Genomic DNA, 22612 nt, shown 5'->3' with positions numbered 1-22612 from the left:
CTCTGATGAAGTTTGGAAGGTGCGGATTAAACCCAAGGGAGAGAAATTCTAAAAGCAAAAAGGAGACACTTGTTCAGGACATGTTTTGTGCATTAGCATGGCATTAGGGTCATAATTGATTAACTGAACAATTACGGTATATGAAATACAAGTGTATGGTAGTAAGGGCTATATACGGACTGTGGACATTGGTCAGGATAGCTCAGTGGTTATAGAGAGCACTGACTTGTAATGCAGGGGTCCCAGGTTCGATTCCCAGTTCAACCATATATTTTCTCCTCTCCTACACTACAGTTGGTGCCATTGACCACTCCTGTACAGGTTGTCCTGTCACAGGCAAAAAGAATCTGGGGTGTGTGTCTCTGAGAGCAAAAACAATATGGGAGAAATTAGATGTAGTATAATATGACCACAACTGTTAATCTGTGCAGAACCAGTGGTTGATCTAGAAATTTCTGACCGGGGAGGTGTCAGTAATAGGCTAGGTACTGTCTTGAAGCCCCCAGTGGGTCCAGGACAAAACCCTGGAGGGGTCTAAGTCTATATGGGCACCTAAATTATATATTTCAGTGTTGTGAGAAGGCTCGGGCGTAGTGGCCCCGGCGCTAGATCCACCATTAGCAGGTCCCTAAAGTAAATCTTCATTTACAAAACGTTTTAATTGTAAAATCAAAGACGTAACGGATGTATTCATGGTAAAATAACAACAAGAGGCCCACAGGCCTTATTGGTCACCTGAATACTAGTGAAAAAGTATCACTACTTCCATGGGCTATGAAATCTAGAAAAAATTTCCTGTTCTGAATAATTATAAGCTAAATTCTAATGTTCAGCAACAGTATAAAACAAGATGTGTTTTTAAAACTTCACTGCCCTCAAAAGTGCATACACTGATGAAAGGCTTTAAATAATAGGTGTATTAACATTAAAACATCAAAAGATATATGACTAATTTGGACTTATCATCAAGTCATAACCTTGGGTTGTGAAATTCACCATATTTTGTACATCCTTTTCTGCTATTCCTAATTAGTATGCATTTAGATTTTATACAGTATCAGCAAACTTACACATAAATACTATATACTAAGTTTGGCCCCAACCTGGGGTCAAAACCCTTACTCTGGAGAAAATCAAATTTACAATTTTGGTAAAAGATTAAGTTGCCTGTTCTATCCATTTAGTATCAAAAACACTAAAGAAAATGTTACTTAAGTGTTTTACACATAAACACTATATAACAAGTTTGGCCCTGGAGTCAGAACCCCTACCCCGGGGATCATGAAATTTACAATTTTGGTAGTGGCTTTCCTGCTCTACACCACTATGCATTTAGTTTCTCTTACATATGTGTGGTTCTTGAGAAGATTTTTGAAAATTGGTCATTTTTGGACAGTTTATGCCCTGCCCCTAAGGCCCCAGGGGTGCAGGAATCCTGAAATTTACAATTTATGTTCCCCTTGTTCCAAATATGTTTCATACCAAATTTTGAAAAGAATTGGAATGAATTAGAATATCAAGAAGTTAAAAATGTCTATTGTTCACACATTTAATAACTGACCATTTTGGCCCCACCCTGATACCAAAACCCCTACCCTTGGAATAATCAAATTTACAATTTTAATAAAGGACTACCTGTTCTTTTTAAATAATCTATTTACTTTCAATTTAGTATCAATAGCATTAAAGAAGATGTAATTTAAGTGTTTTACACATAAACACTATATAACAAGTTTGGCCCCGCCCTGGGGTCAGAACCCCTACCCCGAGGATCACGAAATTTACAATTCTGGTAGAGGCCTTCCTGCTCTACATCACTATGCCTTTTGTTTTTCTTACATGCATGTGTGTGCATGATTCTTGAGAAGATTTTTGAAAATTGGTCATTTTTGGGCAGTTTTTGCCCCACCCCTAGGGCCCCAGGGGTCTTGTCCCAATGATGTTCAGTTGTTAACGGACGACGACGGACGAAAACCAATTGCAATAGGTCACCTGAGTTTACTCAGATAACCTAAAAATGTAAAGGATAAATTAATATGGACGACGGCTAAGACTACTATAATGAATGAATTAACAAATTCGACGAGAACGAGATTTTCCGCGAGAGTTTATCGACTTCCTTAGCAACAGCTGGGTTTAAAGGAAAAAATGGTTTGGATATAAATAAACTGCTGATCATTAAATTAATATGGATTCGGTTGGATCTTTAGAGTTATCGTAAGTTTATATTTCAACAAAAAACTATTGCCTTCCCTGTATATCAGTTTTTAATCGTAGAGTACGTATAGGATATTAAAAATTACACGCAAAAAGCTACTGTTAATATGTACAAAACAATGTGTTTGCCAAAAATAGTAAATATATTATTCATGAAGAGATTGTATGAATTGATAGAAGTAATTTAAGATATTGAGTAATTCATTCTATGATCGTCAACGACGCAATATCTCATTCTAAAAATATAGAAGTCATCCACTTTATACAACCACGATATATTGTAGGTGGGCCCAGGGATACAATGGTGGCAAAATTGGATACATTGACAAGGATGTGATCTGCTACCAAGCAGGGAGTAATGTGAAGTTTGTATCAGAAGACGGAACAGAAACAGTCTACAACTTCAAAGGAAATGGAGTTGGACCCTTTGCAGTGCACCCAACAAATAAATGCTTTGCTATTGCCGAGCAATCACTTAACCCCAAAATCACTGTTTTTATGTATCCAACCTTTAGGGAGGTAGCTGTTTTAAAAGGTATGAATCTTCTCTATGTGGTTGCATTATAATTATCCCTGGAAATATTATAAAGTATGTGTTTGAAATGAAAAAAATATACCCATTATTTACTTTTTCATTGAATTTTTTTTTTTTTTTTTTTTTTTTGCAGATGGATCTAAGCTGGAGTACAGATCAATGATTTTCTCACACAGTGAATATCTGGGAACAATCTCTGGAGTTCCTGAATTTCAGCTTATTCTGTGGTATGAAAATACTGGTATCCCCCTTGCTCATTCATGTACAATGAGCAATGTTGATTTTTGTCGAATTATGGCTGTACATGTAAACAACTATACGTTAGTTATAGATTAAATGTCCAGCGATATATTTTAGGCCAGATTAATTTTCTCAACAAAAACAATAAAATCACAATTGAATTGGTTTAAATTTGTATCCTTATGTCTGACTTTATTGTAACAACCAGATTGAATTTCTGTGTACTTTTTAAGCTTTTGATTTTTGATGAAGGAGACACAGGTCACCTTAATAAAGATGACAGTCAGTTAATTAGATAATAATTATACCGGTAGGTTAGTGCCTGTGGGCTTTTACAATGTCTACATGTGGGGCTCTGTATAGTCAAAAGATTTTGAAATGTTTTCAGAAAATAAAGTTTCAAAGCTTTGGTAATCAAAAATAGATATTTCTTTGTAAAAAGAAAAACAAACAAAACAACATTGGATAGATGCAATCAATCAAAACTTACATGTATGTGATGATGATAATTACATCAATAGATAACAGTTTAATGCTTTATGCTTGTTTTTATTAGGAAGTATCATTATGGATGAATTTTAGTAATACATATGTACATACTCAACTAATTTGCTCAACTAAAATATCTTAGTTGTCAATTAATAAATTTACACCCTTACTATGCATGCAGTGTATATATGAACATTTTTATGTGTTACTTTTTTTGTTGTTGATTGTAGGCGATATACAGATGGAACTAAATTAGCAACTGTTGACCTTGTATCAGATCCCGTGACCTGTTTGACTTTTAATCCTGGAAATTGGAGACAGATCTGTGTTACGACTGAAAATTCAATGACGATTTGGAACACAGAACAAAGTGATAATAAATACGTCTTACTTCCTCAGTAAGTACTTACTCTGCTCGCATCCAGCTAGTTACTTGTGTGATTTTCATTCATATTGATACTGTCTTGTATGTATTTGATTAAAGGTAATAAACTTGAGATTGACCATGAATGAAAACAAAATCTTTGAGAATAGGATAGGAATAGGACATAAATATGTATTATTTTAGCATACATGCCTTTCAAAATTCAAAAAGTCTCGACAAGAAAACATAAATTCATCTAACTATATTGTACTTTATTCTATTCTAAAGACAAATATTTTTCATTAGGAAAGTGAAATTGCCAGCAGAGAATCCATCTCTGAACTTTGACGATGAGAAGGACAGAGACATTCCTACTCGAGCATCAACCAGGATGTCTAGGTATACTGTGGATCTTCCAAAAGCAGCCATCGCTGGGCTGGTGGGGGAGAAGGCAGAGGTGTTAGAGGAGATCCAAGACACCACTCCCCGTGTGGTTCCACTGTCTCATGCCTGGTCACCTAGTGGAGATGTCTTTGTTGGATGCAAAGGAGGACAAATTCTCAGGGTAGCTAGGTTATACATGTGGTTGTGTGTATGAATGCATGATTGTTAAATTGATAATTTTTGTCTACTCCACTTTCAAATTTAATTGCAATTTCCTTGAATAAACTAAGGACCAATTAGATTCAAATGAAAGTATTTTTTTTGTCATTCATCATGTTTTCAAATCTCCAAAGATATTACATATACTTCAAAGCATTAATTTTCATAGAGGTTTAATTTTTGCCATTTTCATGGTATGGACATTCCTATAAAAGTTATAGATCCTCTGCTAACAGGAATGAATATCATATAATGGTTATTTTCTGTGGTTGTCCATTTTCTGTGGAATTTTGCTCACAGAAAATATCAGCAAAAATCACAATAACAAAATATATACGTAAAGATACATATAGATATACATGTATATAGTTAAAATAATTCAGAATCTGCAGGATGTGAAAAGAAAATGGACTTTAAACAGTTTCTTTTCTGGTTTTTCTCCATTCAGAAAATAAAGATAAAGTTTGGGTATGAGATGAGAATGTTTTGTATAAAATTCATTGACTGAAATTGATAATTCTACAACCAACAGGTGGATGGAGAAATTTACAAGGCGAAGATCTTATATTGCCCTCTTCCACCTGCAAGTGCCCCAAATTCCCGAGCTACAAGTGCTACAAGTCGCTACAACTCACAGATGGATCTACCTACAGGTAATGTTGAAAGATAGAACACAGTTAAGAAAGGGTTATTTAATGCTTATTGCATTTCATTATGAAATGTTTAAGGAAAGACTTTCACAAATTAAAGTGTTTTAAACTGTTTCTTTCATTTGTTACTTGTCAAGTTTTGAAAAGTTCTATGACTCAGTGATGAATTTTATAGCATCTGATATGAAAGCAGTGTTATGATTTTTTTATTTTTAAAAAAACACCTTATTTACTTATGTTAATCATATGAAAAAGTACACCAAAAGCAATATAATAAAATTGCAAGGCAGATTTATTTTTATTAATGAAATTGTAGCCAAAAAGAGGACAAGATATGGTGAGCTAGTTGTTTATGTGCCAGTAAATTGTCTACTTGTTTATGTGCCAGCTAAATTGTCTAGTCTCATAGAATTATGATTAATAAACCAAAATGTTTTTGTCAGACTCCTGATACTTGTTGTTAAGGGACAGTGTAAATGTATAGCTGAGCTGTTTGTTATATCAAAGAGCAGGCAAAATGAAATTTCTCAATTCTGTGAGTACGTGTTATACTGGATTCTGTATCAGGAAAATGATGTTATATATTGACATATATTTTGCATATAATACTCTCTGCGGTTAATTTTCAGTTGTTTTCACTGCATGACAAAACCATGAAGTGAAAAACCACGTAAAAGAATATAGCATAGCTATATCATTAATTCATTTAAAGTACCATGAAAACAGATAAATTTAGATAAGGCAAAAATTAAAACAAAAAATAGCAAGGAGCAAAGTTAAATTATGATAATAATATTAATTTAAAAATATATAATGAGGGAATTACCTTATGGTGTTTTTTCATGAAATACGAATTATACATGTATGTACATAAATAATTTAAAGTTGTAAAAGTGTGACACAACATGCCCTAATAATTATAACTTAACAACGTTAGGACTTAAAACTTGGTTATTAAAATTTAGCAAAACTAATACAGTATAAAAGTGTGGAAATATTCATATATGTTACATACATCTATAGGATATATATAGATTAATGAAGATATTTTATTTCCTTACTCTGTTGTATAAAATATGATGCATTGTCTGAAAGTAGAATCTTCTGTGTTCAATACATGCGTTAACATGGGAAGGAATCAGTCTAATAAGTTTTAATGGTGAACTGAAACTACATAGTATACATCTTAACAAGCTTCGTGCGATGATAGAAAATGATGCTTCAACTAACTAACAATGATCTCTATGTATTCATGTTGAAATTGATATGAATAACAAGTGAACTGAACAAATGTACAAATATAATCAAATGTATTCATACTACAGTGTATGTCAAGTTTATACCGCTGAAATTTATATAATGAATGTTTGTGATATTTTTTGCAGCTGATGAAGTAAAGGAGATGATTTTTGAGGGTGGAGCAGACTGTGTATCCCTCCACAGAAAGGGTCTCTATGTGGCTGGACAGGTAAAGCTTGACTTTTATAAAAGTAAATTCTTTTATTATAAACAATGATTATTGTTATACTTCCCTCACAAATGAAGTTGGGTGGGGGGGGGGGGGGGTATATTGGAATCACATATTGTCCATCCATAGGCATTTGTCCAGCATATATCTTTAAACTGACGAACAGATTTGATTAAAACTTTGCATATCTTTTAAATAATATATGAATAATGTAGTTGTGTGCCTGCTGTTTTGATTAAAATTATATAATATTATATATTTTTTTTTTTACATTCAAGGAAGTTATGGATATTTTTTTCCATTTGAAGGGAGTTTGGTGGGTCATAAAACCCGTTTATTCCCCCCATCCAGTGTACCCAGCCGGGGGAGGGGGGTATTTGTCCCATTAGGATAGTTCTAGGTTTATATCTGGGATGTCATTAAGCACCTTTTTAAAAGTATTTCTGATTGTTAGATTTTAAGACAGCTCCTGGAATGAAAATAGTTCTGTTTTCTATGAATGGCTTCTTGATAAGCTTTGCCAAATTATATATGACTCTGACAGTTCTTAAGTTATCTTTGTTTTTCTGTATAGGATTGATTCAAACCAATAAGTTTTCAAAGTACATGTATAATTCTGAAAGTTCTACAATTCTGGACCATAAAAGTATAAAGCTGGCCAAAGATTGTGTGAGTAGATGTCAAGAAAACAGTACACTGTATTGACGCTGTTTTCTCTCTATGCAGGATGGCATGTTAAGACTGGTAGACCTAAAGTCTGAGGAATTTAAAATCCTGGAAAAGATTCCCATTGGAAATTCAGTTACTGCGTTGTCCTTTTCATCAAATTACAAGCGCATAGCTGTAGCAACAAGCAAGGTAAGAAGACGTGTCATCATGTACATCCAGGTACTGAGGAACAACATATTCCAGTTCTACATGTACTTGTATATCTTTTTCAAAAGAAACCTTAGAATTTTATTCCTCTACAGGGTTCGAAATTAACTTTTTCAAGCACTAGTCCGTACGGACTAGTAAGCACTAGTCCGTACGGACTAGTAACTGTTGATGTTCACTAGTCAGCAAAGCATTTCACTAGTCCGTCCAGTATATAATAAAATGATCTTCATTTTATTCAATAGTATTTAATCAAATTAAACACATCACAGTTGCAAACAATTCAATTTCTGACACCTATAGAAGAAAAAGAGACCACCATATTTTATTTCGCATTCAAGATCTTCAGAAGCATACAATATTAACCTCCGAGTTAATCCTTTTATAAATGTCCATAAGTGCGTTCGAGATCGATGTTCCTGTTGTTTTGGTACTCAGATCTTAAAGTCACAAGAGTTCGAAATTTTATCAATAAAGTAAAAAAAAATCACTCGATTGACCAAGTCATGAGCTATAGTGTTATGAACTACTGTGTTAGAGTCACGAATGTCGAGAAAATGTGCGCACAAACGTGCATGTTCTCAGACCACACTACTTGCAATTCTTGCACCTAGAACACGTTCTCGTGATGTGTACTCAGCGTTCGGAATCGGCAGGAATTTGACAATTTGTGCACGTTCGAAGAACGGCGGTCTCAAACACACTCCATATGTTAGGAAGATCAGGCTGTCATAGTCATGCAAACACTTGACCATGCAGGTAATCAACCATAAGTTCAAACATCTAAGAGACTCAGACAAATCTTGCTAAAAATCTTTACCAATTCAAGATTGATTTCTGGATTTTCACTAGTCCGTACGGACTAGTACTATAAAGAGTTCACTAGTCCGACACGTTTTTTTACTAGTCTCGGACTTACGGACATGAGTTAATTTCGAACCCTGCTCTATAGATATGTTTAAGATTACTTAAGACCTGTGCTTGATATCCGTGATTTACAACATTTATTCAAGAACTAGGCTGCATGAATATAGGTTTTAACTTAGACACATTCTGCATGCTACGTGAAAGTTGCTGTAAATGACATAAAAAAAAGAATAAGCTAGCCTTTGATACTAAGTGATCTGCTGGTGGTTAAGATACAATGTTTTGAATGATATTTTGATTGTATTTATTTGACAAGTATCAACATACATGATGTTTGATTATTGTTATACATGTAGTTGGTTGTATTTACCTATAGATTTGATGGTTTGACTGTTTTCACGTGTTGTGTGTGCTATACTTTTCATATTATGGTTTTTCTGTATCAGTTTTACACACTTTGGCCTATCTCAGTGTTTTCATGTGTTGGTTTAACGTATTTGTACGGGGGTTTGACTATATTTATTTACAAACTATTTGGTTTCACTTCATTTTCACCTGATGATTGGACTGTATATTTACATACCATGATTGGTTGGTAATTGCATTCAATGTAATTGACGGTTTGTCTGAACTGTGTACAGGGAACATTCCATGTATTTGACCGTTTGTCTGAACTGTTTACAGGGAACATTCCATATAATTGACCGTTTGTCTGAACTGTTTACAGGAAACATTCCATGTAATTGACCGTTTGTCTGAACTGTTTACAGGGAACATTCCATGTCTATGAGGTTGGAGCAGCTCCAGATTCTGTCAAAAATCTGAAGGATTTTCACATGGGCAACTTTGTGGGCATTTCCTGCTTGGCTGGCAATGAGTACTGTGTGGTGAGTTATTAGAAACATAGCTATGAATGCCATTTTCACTGATGACAGTGAATGTGCATTTTAATGAATTTGATTTCTACGATGTCTACATTATTTTGATCTGCATGACTTTTAACCTTTTGGCCTTGTAGTCAGTAAGAGAAGATGGTGAACTCCAGGTGTGGACAATAGACAAAGGTCTTCTAATCTCCTCGGTGTCTGTAGGAATACAGGTTAGTTATGATTTCTGTGTTAGTGATGGTGGATAATAAAAATTCATTTAAAAAAAAATAATGTCAGGGTTGGAGGTAACATTAGCAAGAATTTTGTCTCAGGAATTAATGTCGGTGGCAATTCATGTGTTGGGGCTGGGCTGATAAGTCAGTAAGAATATCATAATGATTGAAATCTACCAAGATGGTCCATTTGGCTGCTTGCATTGGTACATCAGTAATATACTGATACAATTTAATGATGTTATATGTTTGTACAATATATTTTGTTGGGTAGATTCAAATATTTTGAATAGTGAAGAAGTTTTTCAAGCTTCGCTAGCTTGCCTCGGCGAATGACTGTGGAGAGCCATTGTGATATCCATAGACTGCAGCAGGTTAATTAAGTTAAATGATCCATTTCCAAAAAACTTAATCCTACATCATCATCGTCATCCATTTTGATTATCCAGGCCAAATTAATACTTTTGCAAGGGAGAGGCCTGACTGTCCTGTTGAGGTCAAAGTTTGTTTTTCCATGCTTTGCGATCCAGTGGATTGATCCTATCTAATCCTGTAGACTCTAGGTCTTGTTTTACTAACTCATCCCATGTCAGCTTTGGTCTGCCTGGAGCTTGATATCCAGTGATATTCAATGTACGAACCTGTGATATCCAACAGGATTCAAACTACTAGTATTCATTGCATGGATAGATACAAGTGTCAATTAAGTCCAAACAATGTTAATATTCAATAATCTCTTGAACAATATGTTAAAAAAAATTATAGGGTAAGGGTTATAATTGTGGATCAGTTGGGTTAGTGGAAACAGCAATTCCCAGTTTATATTTTTTATGCAGTTAAAACTTGCATGGTTGATACACATATTTATTCATGATTCTGCATATGAGTTATATTTTCTGAATGGTGACAAGGTTTTAGTTTCTGCAGCAACTGTATTTTATCTGTAGTTCAGACTCACATGGAGGATTCTCCTTACAACTCAAGAATTAAGATCTTGTTTCTTTTATGTAAATAAACAATTCCATTTAGATTTACATGAACCTCATTTAAGTTCATTGCATGAATCGGACACAAGCACTGCTCTCTCCTTCACAAATTTACCTGTCCACTGAGGTCTGATGTCTTCTGAGAGTTTTTGTTTTTCTGAATATTTTGACATGTACTATAGGCACTTTGTTTGGCATGCTGTCCTATGGTTCATGTGGCTGCTGTGGGAACAGTCAGCGGCCATGTGTTTTATGTGGATCTGACCTTTCCTAAGAAACCGAGGGTTGTCACGGCAAAAAGGCTTTACCAGGGACCACTTACACATCTCACGTAAGTTTCTAAATTTTACTCACTGTAATAAAAAATTTGTTATAAAGATTATAACAGCAAGTTTACATATATGGTAATGTTATTTTCAGTCATAGCAAATCCATTAGGAATTCTGAATGCTAATTATAAGATTGTGTTTCTCACTCTCTGCCTTCAATTGTAGATATGACTCTGAAGGAAAGTATCTGGTCTCCGGGTCAGATGATGGTCATGTGTTTGTGATTGATGGGCGAGCATCGGTAAACTTCAAACCTATTGGATACACCAGTGAGTACTGCTAAGGAAAATGACAACAAATCTGCAACAATTTCATTTTCCCATGGTCATTTTAATGATGTGAAGATAGTCACACTGTTATAGATAAGCAGTGATGCATGGTCATTTTAATGATGTGAAGATAGTCACACTGTTATAGATAAGCAGTGATGCATGGTCATTTTAATGATGTGAAGATAGTCACACTGTTATAGATAAGCAGTGATGCATGGTCATCTTAATGATGTGAAGATAGTCACACTGTTATAGATAAGCAGTGATGCATGGTCATTTTAATGATGTGAAGATAGTCACACTGTTATAGATAAGCAGTGATGCATAGTCATTTAAGGATGGGTTCTTGTCATCACTCTGAAAAATTAAAAGATGCGTTTCATGCACTGAATGTATCTGAATTTTCATCACTTATGAAACATTGACTTCATAGAATTATTCTTTCATGCATAGAGTTGTTACATTTTTAGCGTCAGACAGGTTCAATCGCCATTGGCTGGATAGCTCAGTTGGTAGACCACCTCACTAGAGATTCATGAGGCCCGGGTTTGAATTCCAGTCAGGTCCATTGCATTTTCTCCTTTCCTGTTTCATTTGGTAACATAAACCAACCCCTGGAATGGACAGGTGAAAATGCATTGGTTGATGTCTTCAAGGTGTGAGGAGTCATTTAAGGAGGGAGGAATGTAGCAGTCAGATGGGTTTTGATTGCCAGTGGACAGATAGCTTAATTGATAGAGCACCTGTTTAGAGATTTAGGGGCCTGGGTTTGAATTCTGGTCTGGTCCATTGCATTTTCTCCCTTCATGTTACACATTCAATGCTGAAATAGGGTGCATGGAACTTGATAGGGGATTATATTACCAGTGGAGTACTCGGGTGAGCATTGTTGCTCATGGGTCCCTTGGTTATAGAGACATTTTTTAATTACCGTATTTTAGATACACATGTAAGATATGCCCTAGTCATTGTAAACTTTACTTATTGTCAGCAATACCTGGGGATATCCAGTCTATATCCACCCACAGCACTAACACAGTCACCAAGATCGTGGTGACCTCCAACACATCCAAAAACAAGAGAAACGGAGCTGACACTGTGCTGTCCTTTAGGGTCACAGATGAATTGGTCAAAGGTATAAATTATAAAGATATCTTTATGAAACTATTTGATATGGTTTCAAGTCAAAAGTTGTTTCAAGTCGAAAGTTGAAGACAAATCTTAAATGTAGAATGAGTTAATACATTAATTGTGAGAAAAAGGATATAGGAATATTATAATTGAAAATGTAATGATCATGAAAATTTCAATTAATCATGTAACATTATCATTAAAATCAGAGATTGTACCAAGCAATTTTTGGAACCTGTCAAATTATTTGAAGTGCAGAAAGTTTTTACATTGTTGACCCTGCATAATATCTATACCATGTTAAAACTTAACCTTATTAATTTCTACAGATTTGAGAAACAATGTCAACAGTTTGAAGTACGACTTCAAGGATGCTTCCATTAAACGAATAATCCTGAAACTGCCTATCCCAGGATATGGTGCCGCATTGGCTGAAGAGAATTCATTCTTCACTCTGGGCCAAACTTCTAAAAAGCTCTATCAGTTCTCCCTGCCAGAGGAACCTCCTAAGAAGGTACGTTACCTCTTGTTTAAAATGTAATGTGGTCATTGGCATCAGGCAATTATTGTGATATTGATGTGTATTGTGTACGGTGATAAGATCATTTTGGAACATTACTTCTCGAAAGTAAAAATAAAAATCAGCACTATTTAGCTATACAGTTTAAAATCATGTCAAATATAAAATATGTGGAGTCCCTGTAATAGAGAAGGAGCTATGAATATATATTATAACACTTTGGGTGTAAATATATGTACATCGCTTTATTCTTTTTCTTTTCCTTTTTTAATTTGGTTTTGTTTTATATTCAGTCATTGATTTATCACAGTAATGAAAATTCTTATGCAAATTTGAACATTTCAGGAGCAAATAAAAAATCTTGTTTTATGTGTATTATAGAATTCAATTTCACTTCTTTGAATTTCTTTATTTTTATATAAACTAGCTGAGTTGCCTTTAAGTCCCACCTAATGACATCTTAGGAATGGCATCATTATGCTTGGCTCTTCTTTTTCCATTTTGTTGCTATGGCAATATTGCTTTGTGTCATATAAACATATTTTTAGAATCATTCATCAAATTACATCAAGTGTGTTTTACCAAATTAGATAAAAGGAATTGAAATAATTTTTACTTGTTTTACGTAATATCAAGTAAGTTTGGACAGTTTATGCTCGTTTATGAATGGATTCACAGTCTGTAAACTGCCCCAAATTACTTTATATCATTTAAAATGAGTAGAAATTATGTTTATTCCTTAAGGTAGCTCTACCCTCATGTGTCTTATCAATATCAGTGGTTTAAAGTGAAAATGTGTATGTTGCCACCTTTTTTTTTTAAGAGACATACAAAAACAAGTATAGGTCAACATCAGAAATCACACATTTTCATAAAACAGAGTAATAAAAGTAAATAAAAACTTGTTAAAATGACAAATTTTTACTGTGAAAACTTTAGAAAAACTGTTGATTTATAAGTACATGCATGTATAAATTAAATTGTGGATATATTAGGGAAATCATTTTGTAATAGACACACAGTAAAGAAAATAACCATCATTGTCCTTGACATTTTTTTTAATTTTAGATAATTGTTTATCTATGGAAAATATAAACATTTTTACTATCAACAGTTTACCAGATTTTTTATTTTACCCAGTGAATAAAATTCTTCTGAAAGATATATTTTTATCATTTGCAAAGTTTGATTTAGTAAAGATTTTTGCAAAAACCTATGACATCACATGAGGGTCGATCTACCTTAAAGTAACCGATATCACTTAAAAATTACCATATAATTTCCCATCTATTAAGGAAGAGGTTGAGGTCATAGAACATGGAGTCAAGAAGATAGTGTTGGTGGAGGTAGAGGATTATAAATTTACACACAGTGTATTCATTGAAATGATTGTCCCCATACCTCCTTAAAACACACGGGTTTCATTGTTAACAACACTGTTTATGTGGCTGCATTAAAAAATTCACAAATTTGTATATTTTTAGTGCACTGTGATAAGCCATTTTCCACCTGCAGTTTGATTTTCACTATACATGTTTTTGCTATTGACCAAAAAACCATAGAATTAAAACTACAGTGAAGATTGCCCAGTTATACATTTATAACATTTATATGATATAGACATTTTTAAAAAACCCTGTGGATTCAAAACTGCATGAAAATGGACATGGACATGAAACTCTGAAAATATAGCTATTAAGGAGTGAATTTAAAGCTGTATTAATTATAGTACATGTATCATGTACGTAATGTATTTTAATTTCACTTATCATTCGTTAAAATGAATTGTTATACAATTTATAGGAGGAACACATGCATATACACATGGTTTGTAATATGACAGAATTGTTGTTCAGCTTTTATATATATTCTGCAATTAGCCAGTTTGAAGTTTCCCTGTCACAGGATCTATAGTGTGATAGTCTCGTTGGACTTAGAATTATTAGGCTATTTGATGCTGGTAAACACATTGTGGTGTTACATTTATTTTTCTCTGAACTGCAGTCAATCATAAATCCTTTGCAACTTAAATATCAGTTAACTAGGAGGCAGAAAATTATATAAAATGAAACTAACAGAGAATGTGCCTAACTGTATACATCTAAACCTATTATTATTTATAATTGTACCTTCTCTTCCTCGAATTTTATAAAAGTTGTAATTGTTTATACACACTAAGAGCTTCACACTTTTGTACTCAGAAATATGATTGAATACGGTTTTAAAAAGAATGGAATATACTGTATGTACATTTATTTTATCCCATTTAAAGTTTTGCATTTCTCAATAATTAAAGTATGAAAATGGATAAACAGAGATTTTTATATTTAAGCTCAACCATGAATTAGTGCTCTTGCTTTGATAGGCACTTAAATCTTCAATCCTACTAAAATATGGATACATACAGTATATGTACCTTGAATTTGATCTGTGAAATATGATTGGACATGGCATTGAATAAGAATGAATAAGATTAGCTTAATTATCTTCTAAAACTTGGAATTTGATTGGTTGATACCATAGTCAGATGACGTAATCCTGGAGGTAGATGAGGATGAGCTAGTTGATAGTGAGACATTGTATCAACAGAGGGTAAGGCTGAAGTGTAGATTGCACCCGCTCAGTAACTGCTGGCTAAAGTAGAATTGTTGGGAAATATGACATTGTGATATACCATAATTCAAATTAATTGACTGACAAAATTTATGGTATAATGCAGGAGGTGCTTTAACAATTATAAGTTATAGCTAGGAATTGTTCTTATGGTAAAAACATGTAAATTTTATATGTAGAATGAAAAAAGTTTCATGTGAAAATTGAATATATATGTACAGTGTACATCTACATGCATCAAGTCCATTTGATAATGATAATTGTTATTACTATTATAGCTAGGTCTCATTAATTAATTTATTTTGATGTAATTATACATGCACCTCCTTCAATCTGTTATAATGTGCTAATTATATCTGTACGTTAGAAATTTGTGTTTCTGTTATAATAAATCTGTAATGTTGGAGTTTTATTTACTAATACATTTGTTCTTGAACATCTTGCAGCTAAAGAATGTAATTATTTAACCAGTCTTTGAAATAATGATTAAGTGTTTTAAGATTGATGTCGTATTAATCTGATTAACTTTCTTACCCGTATTTTCATATTGCGCAGCTTATTAAAGTAAAAATCCCATACAAAAATAAGTTTATGATTAACTATAAGAGTAAAAGATTTAGTAATCTGTTTAATGATTAGACTTAAAACAGGGCTGTATGCATCTGAAAAAGTCTATTAAAAAACAATCAATGATCTTGCAGGGGAAGCCAAATGAATTGTTTCCTGAGGCTGAGTTTGATTCACACCAGCTTCCTGGAGGCAAATTGCAGTTGTCTCCCCATGGCAAGTGGCTGGCCAGTTGTGGTACAGATGGTGCTGTACAACTCCGAGCTTTAGGAACATTGGTAAGTTTTATATTCAACCTGATAATCTTTCAATAAGATATCAAATTTTAAATTTTTATAAATTGGGTGTAAAGGGGGGAAAAAAAGAAGAAGATTCATTGTGTTGGTTGGATCAAATCAATTACTGTATTTTAAAGTACACAGTAGATCATTCTAATCAAAGATGTACATGAATGTAGCTGCCCTAATGCACCATAACATGTAATTTTGGTTATCTTCATATGCAGATTTGGTTGTGTCCCTCTTTTTTGTATGGCAGTAGTAAACAGTAGTGGGGTATAATATTTGTACTGAATTGACCCCTCCCCCCTCCTCCCACTTTGAAAAGCGATGCTACACATCTGTACATATACATGTATATTATCAGTATTTCATGCAAAAGATACAGTCAATACTTGTACTATGCTTTGTTTATGACATGCACATCACTCAGTCAAAAACATTTTGAAATAGTAATGAATAAAGAAACCAGTAAATAGTAATTAAGTATAGATGATCTCAGAATCACTCTACCATTGAGTCACTGCTGATTCACAATTGCTCTAAATGGTCATGGTATATTATTTAAACTCTGAAGTGCATGTCTCCTTTCCTCTGAGCCATTGTAACTTTTAAAGGCCATGCACAAATAACAAAACTCCACCTTAGAGGTGGAAATAGCTTGGATTTCAACAAGTTTTGGATTCAGTTTTAGGGGGAGGGGGTTTATTTTTTGCCATCAATCTTTTTTTTTTTTTTTTTTTTTTTTTAGAAAAAAACCATTATGGTTGCTTTTTTCATGTTATCTTAAAGCTAAAATTTCCTTCTTGAAAACCCTGAAGTGTGAAAGTTTCTTGAGGCTTAATTATTCATGTCTTGATAAATGGTTTTCTAAAGGATGCTGTACTTGTTTGATCAGTACTCCTTTAGTATAAATGGAAAGTTTTTATTTTGGTCAATACATGCAACAAGCCAGTGTTGCCTTAATCTGCAGCTAAGATTTGCTCAGTAAAAACAGTAAAACCCAGGAGCTTTTGGGGTTTTGCCCCCTTGGCACCATCAAGGTTTTGTCCTGAACCTGGGAAGGGGGGGGGGGTGTGTTAAACATCTCTCAGACCTTCTACCTTTTCTTATGTTACTCCAACTATGCCCTTTTCAATACATATGATCAGTTGTCAAGTGTTCTTTAAATACCAACAAAAAGTTTAAAATTGATATTTCACTGATTACTGATATCTATATTTTTTTTTTTACCTATCTATTCCATTTTATCACACAACATTTGTGCAAGTGGTGCAAAAATGTTTGAAAATGAAAATTTAGACTACTTATTTATTACTGCGTACTTTCTAGGGTTTCCTATCCGAACTCTACAACGTAAAGTTTGGATTATGAAGATGCTAACTGTGTGACTTGCCCTTTGCATTGCAGGACAGGTTTGTGACTGTGAAGCCTCACGATTACCACTTGGGTGGTGTCAGAATTGTGGCATTTGCTGATGATGCTCAGAACATATTTACCACAGGATATGATGGTGTTCTGTGTTGTTACTCATGGAAGTAAGTTATTAAATATTATACAGTAGAATAATTATGATTTTCTGCATCCTCATATTTTGTTAAATAGGCCTACATGTATATACATGTATGACCTACAAAACTTAGATGTTTCATTAGGCCAACTCCTAGGATAAGAAACTGATCATTATTCACTTTTAATCTTTGTCCTGAAGTAATTTTCTGCAAAGATGTGTCTGAAAATCAATATATTTTGGGCTGTTCCATCTGAATGTATGGAGGAGGGGAGGAATGCCATGTGTTGTAAATATTTTTTATTGGGGAGATAGTTGCTGTTAACTTTCAATGGAGGGTCACTGAAGTAAACAGAGAAACAAAGAGATGTACCTCCTTCTACATTTATAAATTGAACAGTCCATATATATATAGTGATATTTAAATCAATATTTGCTTGTCTCAGGTTCTCCTCCACTGGAGTCGGGAAGGCCAAGTCAGCCATGGAAGCTGCTCGAGCAAGGAAGACAAGACTGATGCAGATCCAGAAAGATGAAGATGAAGTTGTGAGGAATTTCCCAGAGTACTCTCCTCCTTCCAATTCCAGACCTGTATCAGGGGAAATAACTCAGGCAGAAAAGGTGGCGATTTGAAGAAATATAGAATAAAATTGTTCTATAAAGGATTATTTCAATGATAATAAAGAAAAATGCACATTTAAATCTAAACATATTTTCATTTATTCACATTTTCTATATTTCTTTCAGACATATGGTTATAATCAATTCTAATGTGTATTGTGTGAGAAAAATTAATGAACAATGGGGAATAACTTTCATTGACAGAGTACTAAGTACTGTTGATGTCTAATAATTTGTTGGTAGACTACATGTTTATAATTCTATTCAAAGGAAAGAAGGGCTTTGGAGAAGGCTCAAGAGAGTGATGAAATCTATCGTACTCCGACTCCCGTCGCTCCAAAGGATGCCACCTGGCAACAAGTGCAGGAGTTTGAGGTAAAGATACATGCATGTAGCTCTGTCACCTTTTTTTCCATTATTTTTTCCCCTTATAACTTTAGAAATGAGATCCAATACTACAAGTTATGTTGACAAATACCAAATTTTGAAGATTATTCAGGCAACGTAGCATACATGTATAAGAAGCATATGAAATTATGACATCACATCTTTGTTACAATATGTATCACAGATGGTATCACATGGTATATGGATGTTTTTCTTTCAGAAAACAGAGAGCGCAGCTTTTGACAAACAAATTATATATATATATATATATATATGTTCATATATAATTACTCTAAGGCACTTTGCAAGGGTAGCGGTGAGGAAAGCAACAATAAAAAAAACCTCAAACAATCTAAAAAGTACTCTAAAATGTTAAGTCAAAAGCTAAAACACTATTGGCATAAATGTTACATAAACATACATACATACATACATACATACATACATATATATATATATTAATTGGAATGAAAAATCTATGGTGATATAAACAAGAAAAAGTTTGTCAAAGTCTGTGCTCAATGTTTTCCATGACAAATAGCCATTTCATGTCAAAATACCGTATAACGTTTTTTCCGCGGGTCTAAAATTTGGTGATTTACTGGCTCAAAGGTATGCTAATAATTTTAGCGGAATAAATTTGGGTGAACAGGGGAAAGGTCTAAAATTTGGGGATTTACTGGCTCAAAGGTATGCTAATAATTTTAGCAGAATAAATTTTGGTGAACAGGAAAGTTATTTCCCTTGCAAATACTGAAGTCACCATTGGGTGCATATTTGGCGAGTGAAATTTTAGTGGAAAGCTATCTAAATGCTAAAATAAGGACCCTGCAGGAAAAAAAAACCCCGCTACACGGTACCAAAAATGGTGGTAGAAAGTTGTGTTTTGGTGTCATATATTCTAATGCTTTTGAACTGATTGAATTGAGAATAACATTTAATTTACATTAGGATTCTTGCAAAATACAATTTTGAAATAAATGCATGACTGTCAATTGTCTGAAAGTAGGGTCCTTGTGACATGTTGACTGCAAAACATAGTGACACTTAGGATTTACTTTGTCTGTCATCTTTCTGTCACATTCTAGAACTTTGCAATATTATATGAGATAGAAATTAGCATGTCTTTGATATGCATGTATAATAACATGATCAATCAGGATGTAATTATAGGCAATACATTGCTCCTATGGACTCTCTAATATTCTTTTAATTTTGTAGTCAATAAAAGAAGAGGACAATGAGTATGCTAGTGTCAAACAGGACTTGAGGGTACAGATTCGAGACATGAGGAGGACGGTAAGGCTACGTCTTACCACAGATAAACAACTGTCAATGGCTTGATCACCCCAGGACATTTTATTCTCAGATTACATCCCCCCCCCCCCCCCCCATCTCTGCTAAAAAGATTAATTTGTCTTATAATGACATATCTATTGATATTTCTTTGTATTCATTATCATGACATGGGTGAAACATGAGACAATTTGAGGTATTGGGAAATCTGTTTGAAAAGATGTACTTGTACTTCCTGTTTCTTAGCCAGATCATGATGGCTCTTAGAACTTTGTTTTCTCAGAAAGTTCACCTAAATGATTATGTTTTCTTATGATGTCACAAAATGTGTTTCGTAAGCCATTAAAAAGGTTTCAATAGCCTTAACTCTAAACTGGACGATTATTTTTCTGACAATTTGCAGATTCAAGGGATGTTGAAGCAAAATGAGGTTTTGCCAGATATTGAAAAACTAGGTCGCCATGAGTTTGACCTTGACATTGAGGAACAGAACCGTCTCCAAGCTGAGGCTGATGCTGAAGTCAATAGGGTGAGTTCTATCAGACATAATTTCTTGGGGAAAGGGTTATTTAAAAGATAGTAGCATGGTAATTAAAAGTATTTATTTTGATAATTTTACCTGGTATGTATGTAAACTTTCAAACTAGGGATAATAAAGTTTGCTCATATCTTTTGATTTTTGTGATAATAGGTTAAAGAAGAAATAGAGTTTGAGAACTTGGCAAAGATTTATTTAAGGGAAATGATCAAGAGAGAATGCTGGGATGAAATGGATGTCAAAGGTCGAGCAATTCAGGTATGTTTTGCGATCAAAATAAATCATCACAAGGTATGGGAGAAATAGACACTGTGACTTCCTTCATGGTCTGAAATGTGTTGCAATACATGAATATATTTAATTACATGGTTTTGGCACCGAACTTTGAATTTTAGTTTATGTAAAATATAACCTACATTCTGAATGATTTGTATGGTAGATAAATTTGACAAATTTCACAATACATTAAAGGTCATTGCACTAAATGTATCTACAAGATTTTGATATCGGAGCTAGATTATAATAGTCACTCCTTTGAATATAGACAATATTGAGTTGAGGCATATATGAAATATATTAAAAGATCTTGAATATTTTAGTCATTCTTTACATCACTGGAGGTCAGCAACTTCCCAATGCGGAAGAGATCTGCTGCCACAGAAAAGCAACTCCAGATTGTGTCCACTCGCCGCAAGATCCAGCTAGCTGATGTTGCAGTAAGTTCTTCCACTTCTTTGAATTTCAATTCTCTAATGGCTTAGTAAAAGGAGAAAATTTATGGCTGGTCTCGAACTGAATCCACAACACTTGCATTACTAGTCAAGTGCTCTTACTACCGAGCTATGTATTCCAGTGTCTACTGTTCATCAATTCTACCACAATGCATTTTGTTAACAATTTTAAAGAATATCACCGGGGTATAACTTTATAGTTTCTTAGAAATATTGTTGAAGTTGAACAATTTGATGTTGTAAAGAGTGTTACTTTTACATGGGTTGTTTTTTAGGCACGTAAAGCTGAACTAGAAGCCAGTCAGAAACCGGGTGCGACACCAGCTGTAAGTATTCACGTGGAGCTCGTGAATTCCGTGAATGAAATCAAATTCATTAACTATGTACTTCAGATATCACGTAAAATTTTGGAGAGTTACCATTATTTTTTTCCCCTTGCATTATCTACATTGTTCATTAGAAATTATTAATTGGAGGTAGCCATTAAAAGTGCCCATATTTACATGCAAATCTTATTATAACATCAGCGAGAAAGTTATAGACGAGTGAGTATTTTCCAGAGTTTGCGATGTCCTTTTGAGATTTTATGTTTAATTTGTAGCTTATTTGTTTTTTGGTCTTGATCATGTCATAATGTGTGTTGAAATTAATCTAAATCTTGTTGCTTATACAAATCAAATACATATGTTTATTTATATACATCAAGAATTCATCGTCAGTATAGAATTGTTATGACATTGATACATATACTTTTGAAGAATATTGTTGAAACGTGTCACATATTTTTCTCTAATTTTAAGTTAGGAAAGGTCACTTGATAAATATCATGTTATCCTCAGCAATGCAATCTCTTGTGTTTATAAAGGATGAATGCTTGGTAATGTTAATATTGTGTGATAGTCAAATTAAAAATATATATAGTTTTTGCTTAAAGATAGGCAGGACACTGACCTCATGATTGAAATATGGTATGTAAGAAACTCAATGTCATGATAGTGGCTGCCGTTGCTTTACTATAGGTATGACATCATAGCATACTAAACTATATTATATGTCTCATAGTAGGCTATGATGTTGTAGCTGTTTGATACATTTTAATGTCAAAGTGGTAAGGCTCTCAAACCTTGGAAGCAAATGAGAAAATTGCTGAGGGGGATTTGGGGGATTTTGTGAACATTTTTCCATCAATTTTTATTTGAATTTAAAAACATTTTCAGAGTAAATTTGATTTGCATAGTTCTTTGAAATTCTTAAATATTGATAATCATTGAAGGTACCTTTTAAGTATATATGTTGTTGATAGAAGGCAGTTATAGTAGCATGAGAGCACAAAGTGAAATGAAGTCTAACATTTAGGTAAGCGTGAGTACTTCATATTTTTATGATATACAAAGTCCATAAAATATTTATCTAATGTCTTTT

At 33.6% G+C, this 22612-nt stretch overlaps 1 protein-coding gene across 7 annotated transcripts in view; it reads left to right on the top strand.

Annotated features, from left to right (window-relative positions):
• Positions 1-2073: 2073 nt before the first annotated feature.
• Positions 2074-22612, top strand: part of LOC125658473 (cilia- and flagella-associated protein 43-like) — a 33097-nt gene continuing 12558 nt past the window's right edge. Inside the window, exons 1-26 of one of the 7 annotated variants that reach the window (XM_048889738.2) lie at positions 2074-2217; positions 2502-2752; positions 2886-2979; positions 3712-3879; positions 4152-4410; positions 4981-5101; positions 5415-5435; positions 6484-6566; positions 7293-7424; positions 9080-9196; positions 9328-9408; positions 10580-10728; positions 10892-10995; positions 11990-12133; positions 12459-12643; positions 15173-15241; positions 15964-16107; positions 17518-17645; positions 18064-18238; positions 18509-18613; positions 19847-19924; positions 20325-20450; positions 20613-20717; positions 21059-21175; positions 21466-21516; positions 21718-21735. In XM_048889738.2, the coding sequence (XP_048745695.2) occupies positions 2189-2217; positions 2502-2752; positions 2886-2979; positions 3712-3879; positions 4152-4410; positions 4981-5101; positions 5415-5435; positions 6484-6566; positions 7293-7424; positions 9080-9196; positions 9328-9408; positions 10580-10728; positions 10892-10995; positions 11990-12133; positions 12459-12643; positions 15173-15241; positions 15964-16107; positions 17518-17645; positions 18064-18238; positions 18509-18613; positions 19847-19924; positions 20325-20450; positions 20613-20717; positions 21059-21175; positions 21466-21516; positions 21718-21735 (3054 nt within the window). In that variant the 5' untranslated portion in view covers positions 2074-2188. Of the gene's footprint in view, positions 2218-2501; positions 2753-2885; positions 2980-3711; positions 3880-4151; positions 4411-4980; positions 5102-5414; positions 5436-6483; positions 6567-7292; positions 7425-9079; positions 9197-9327; positions 9409-10579; positions 10729-10891; positions 10996-11989; positions 12134-12458; positions 12644-14452; positions 14477-15172; positions 15242-15963; positions 16108-17517; positions 17646-18063; positions 18239-18508; positions 18614-19846; positions 19925-20324; positions 20451-20612; positions 20718-21058; positions 21176-21465; positions 21517-21717; positions 21736-22612 lie in introns of all 7 variants that reach the window. The other 6 variants (XM_048889741.2, XM_048889740.2, XM_048889742.2 and 3 more) reach the window with 6 other exon arrangements.

This window comes from Ostrea edulis, chromosome 9 (assembly GCF_947568905.1).
Source record: "Ostrea edulis chromosome 9, xbOstEdul1.1, whole genome shotgun sequence".
Classification (NCBI taxonomy): domain Eukaryota; kingdom Metazoa; phylum Mollusca; class Bivalvia; order Ostreida; family Ostreidae; genus Ostrea; species Ostrea edulis.
The sequence above is the reverse complement of the archived record's forward strand: the minus strand, read 5'-3'. Positions and strand labels throughout refer to the sequence as shown.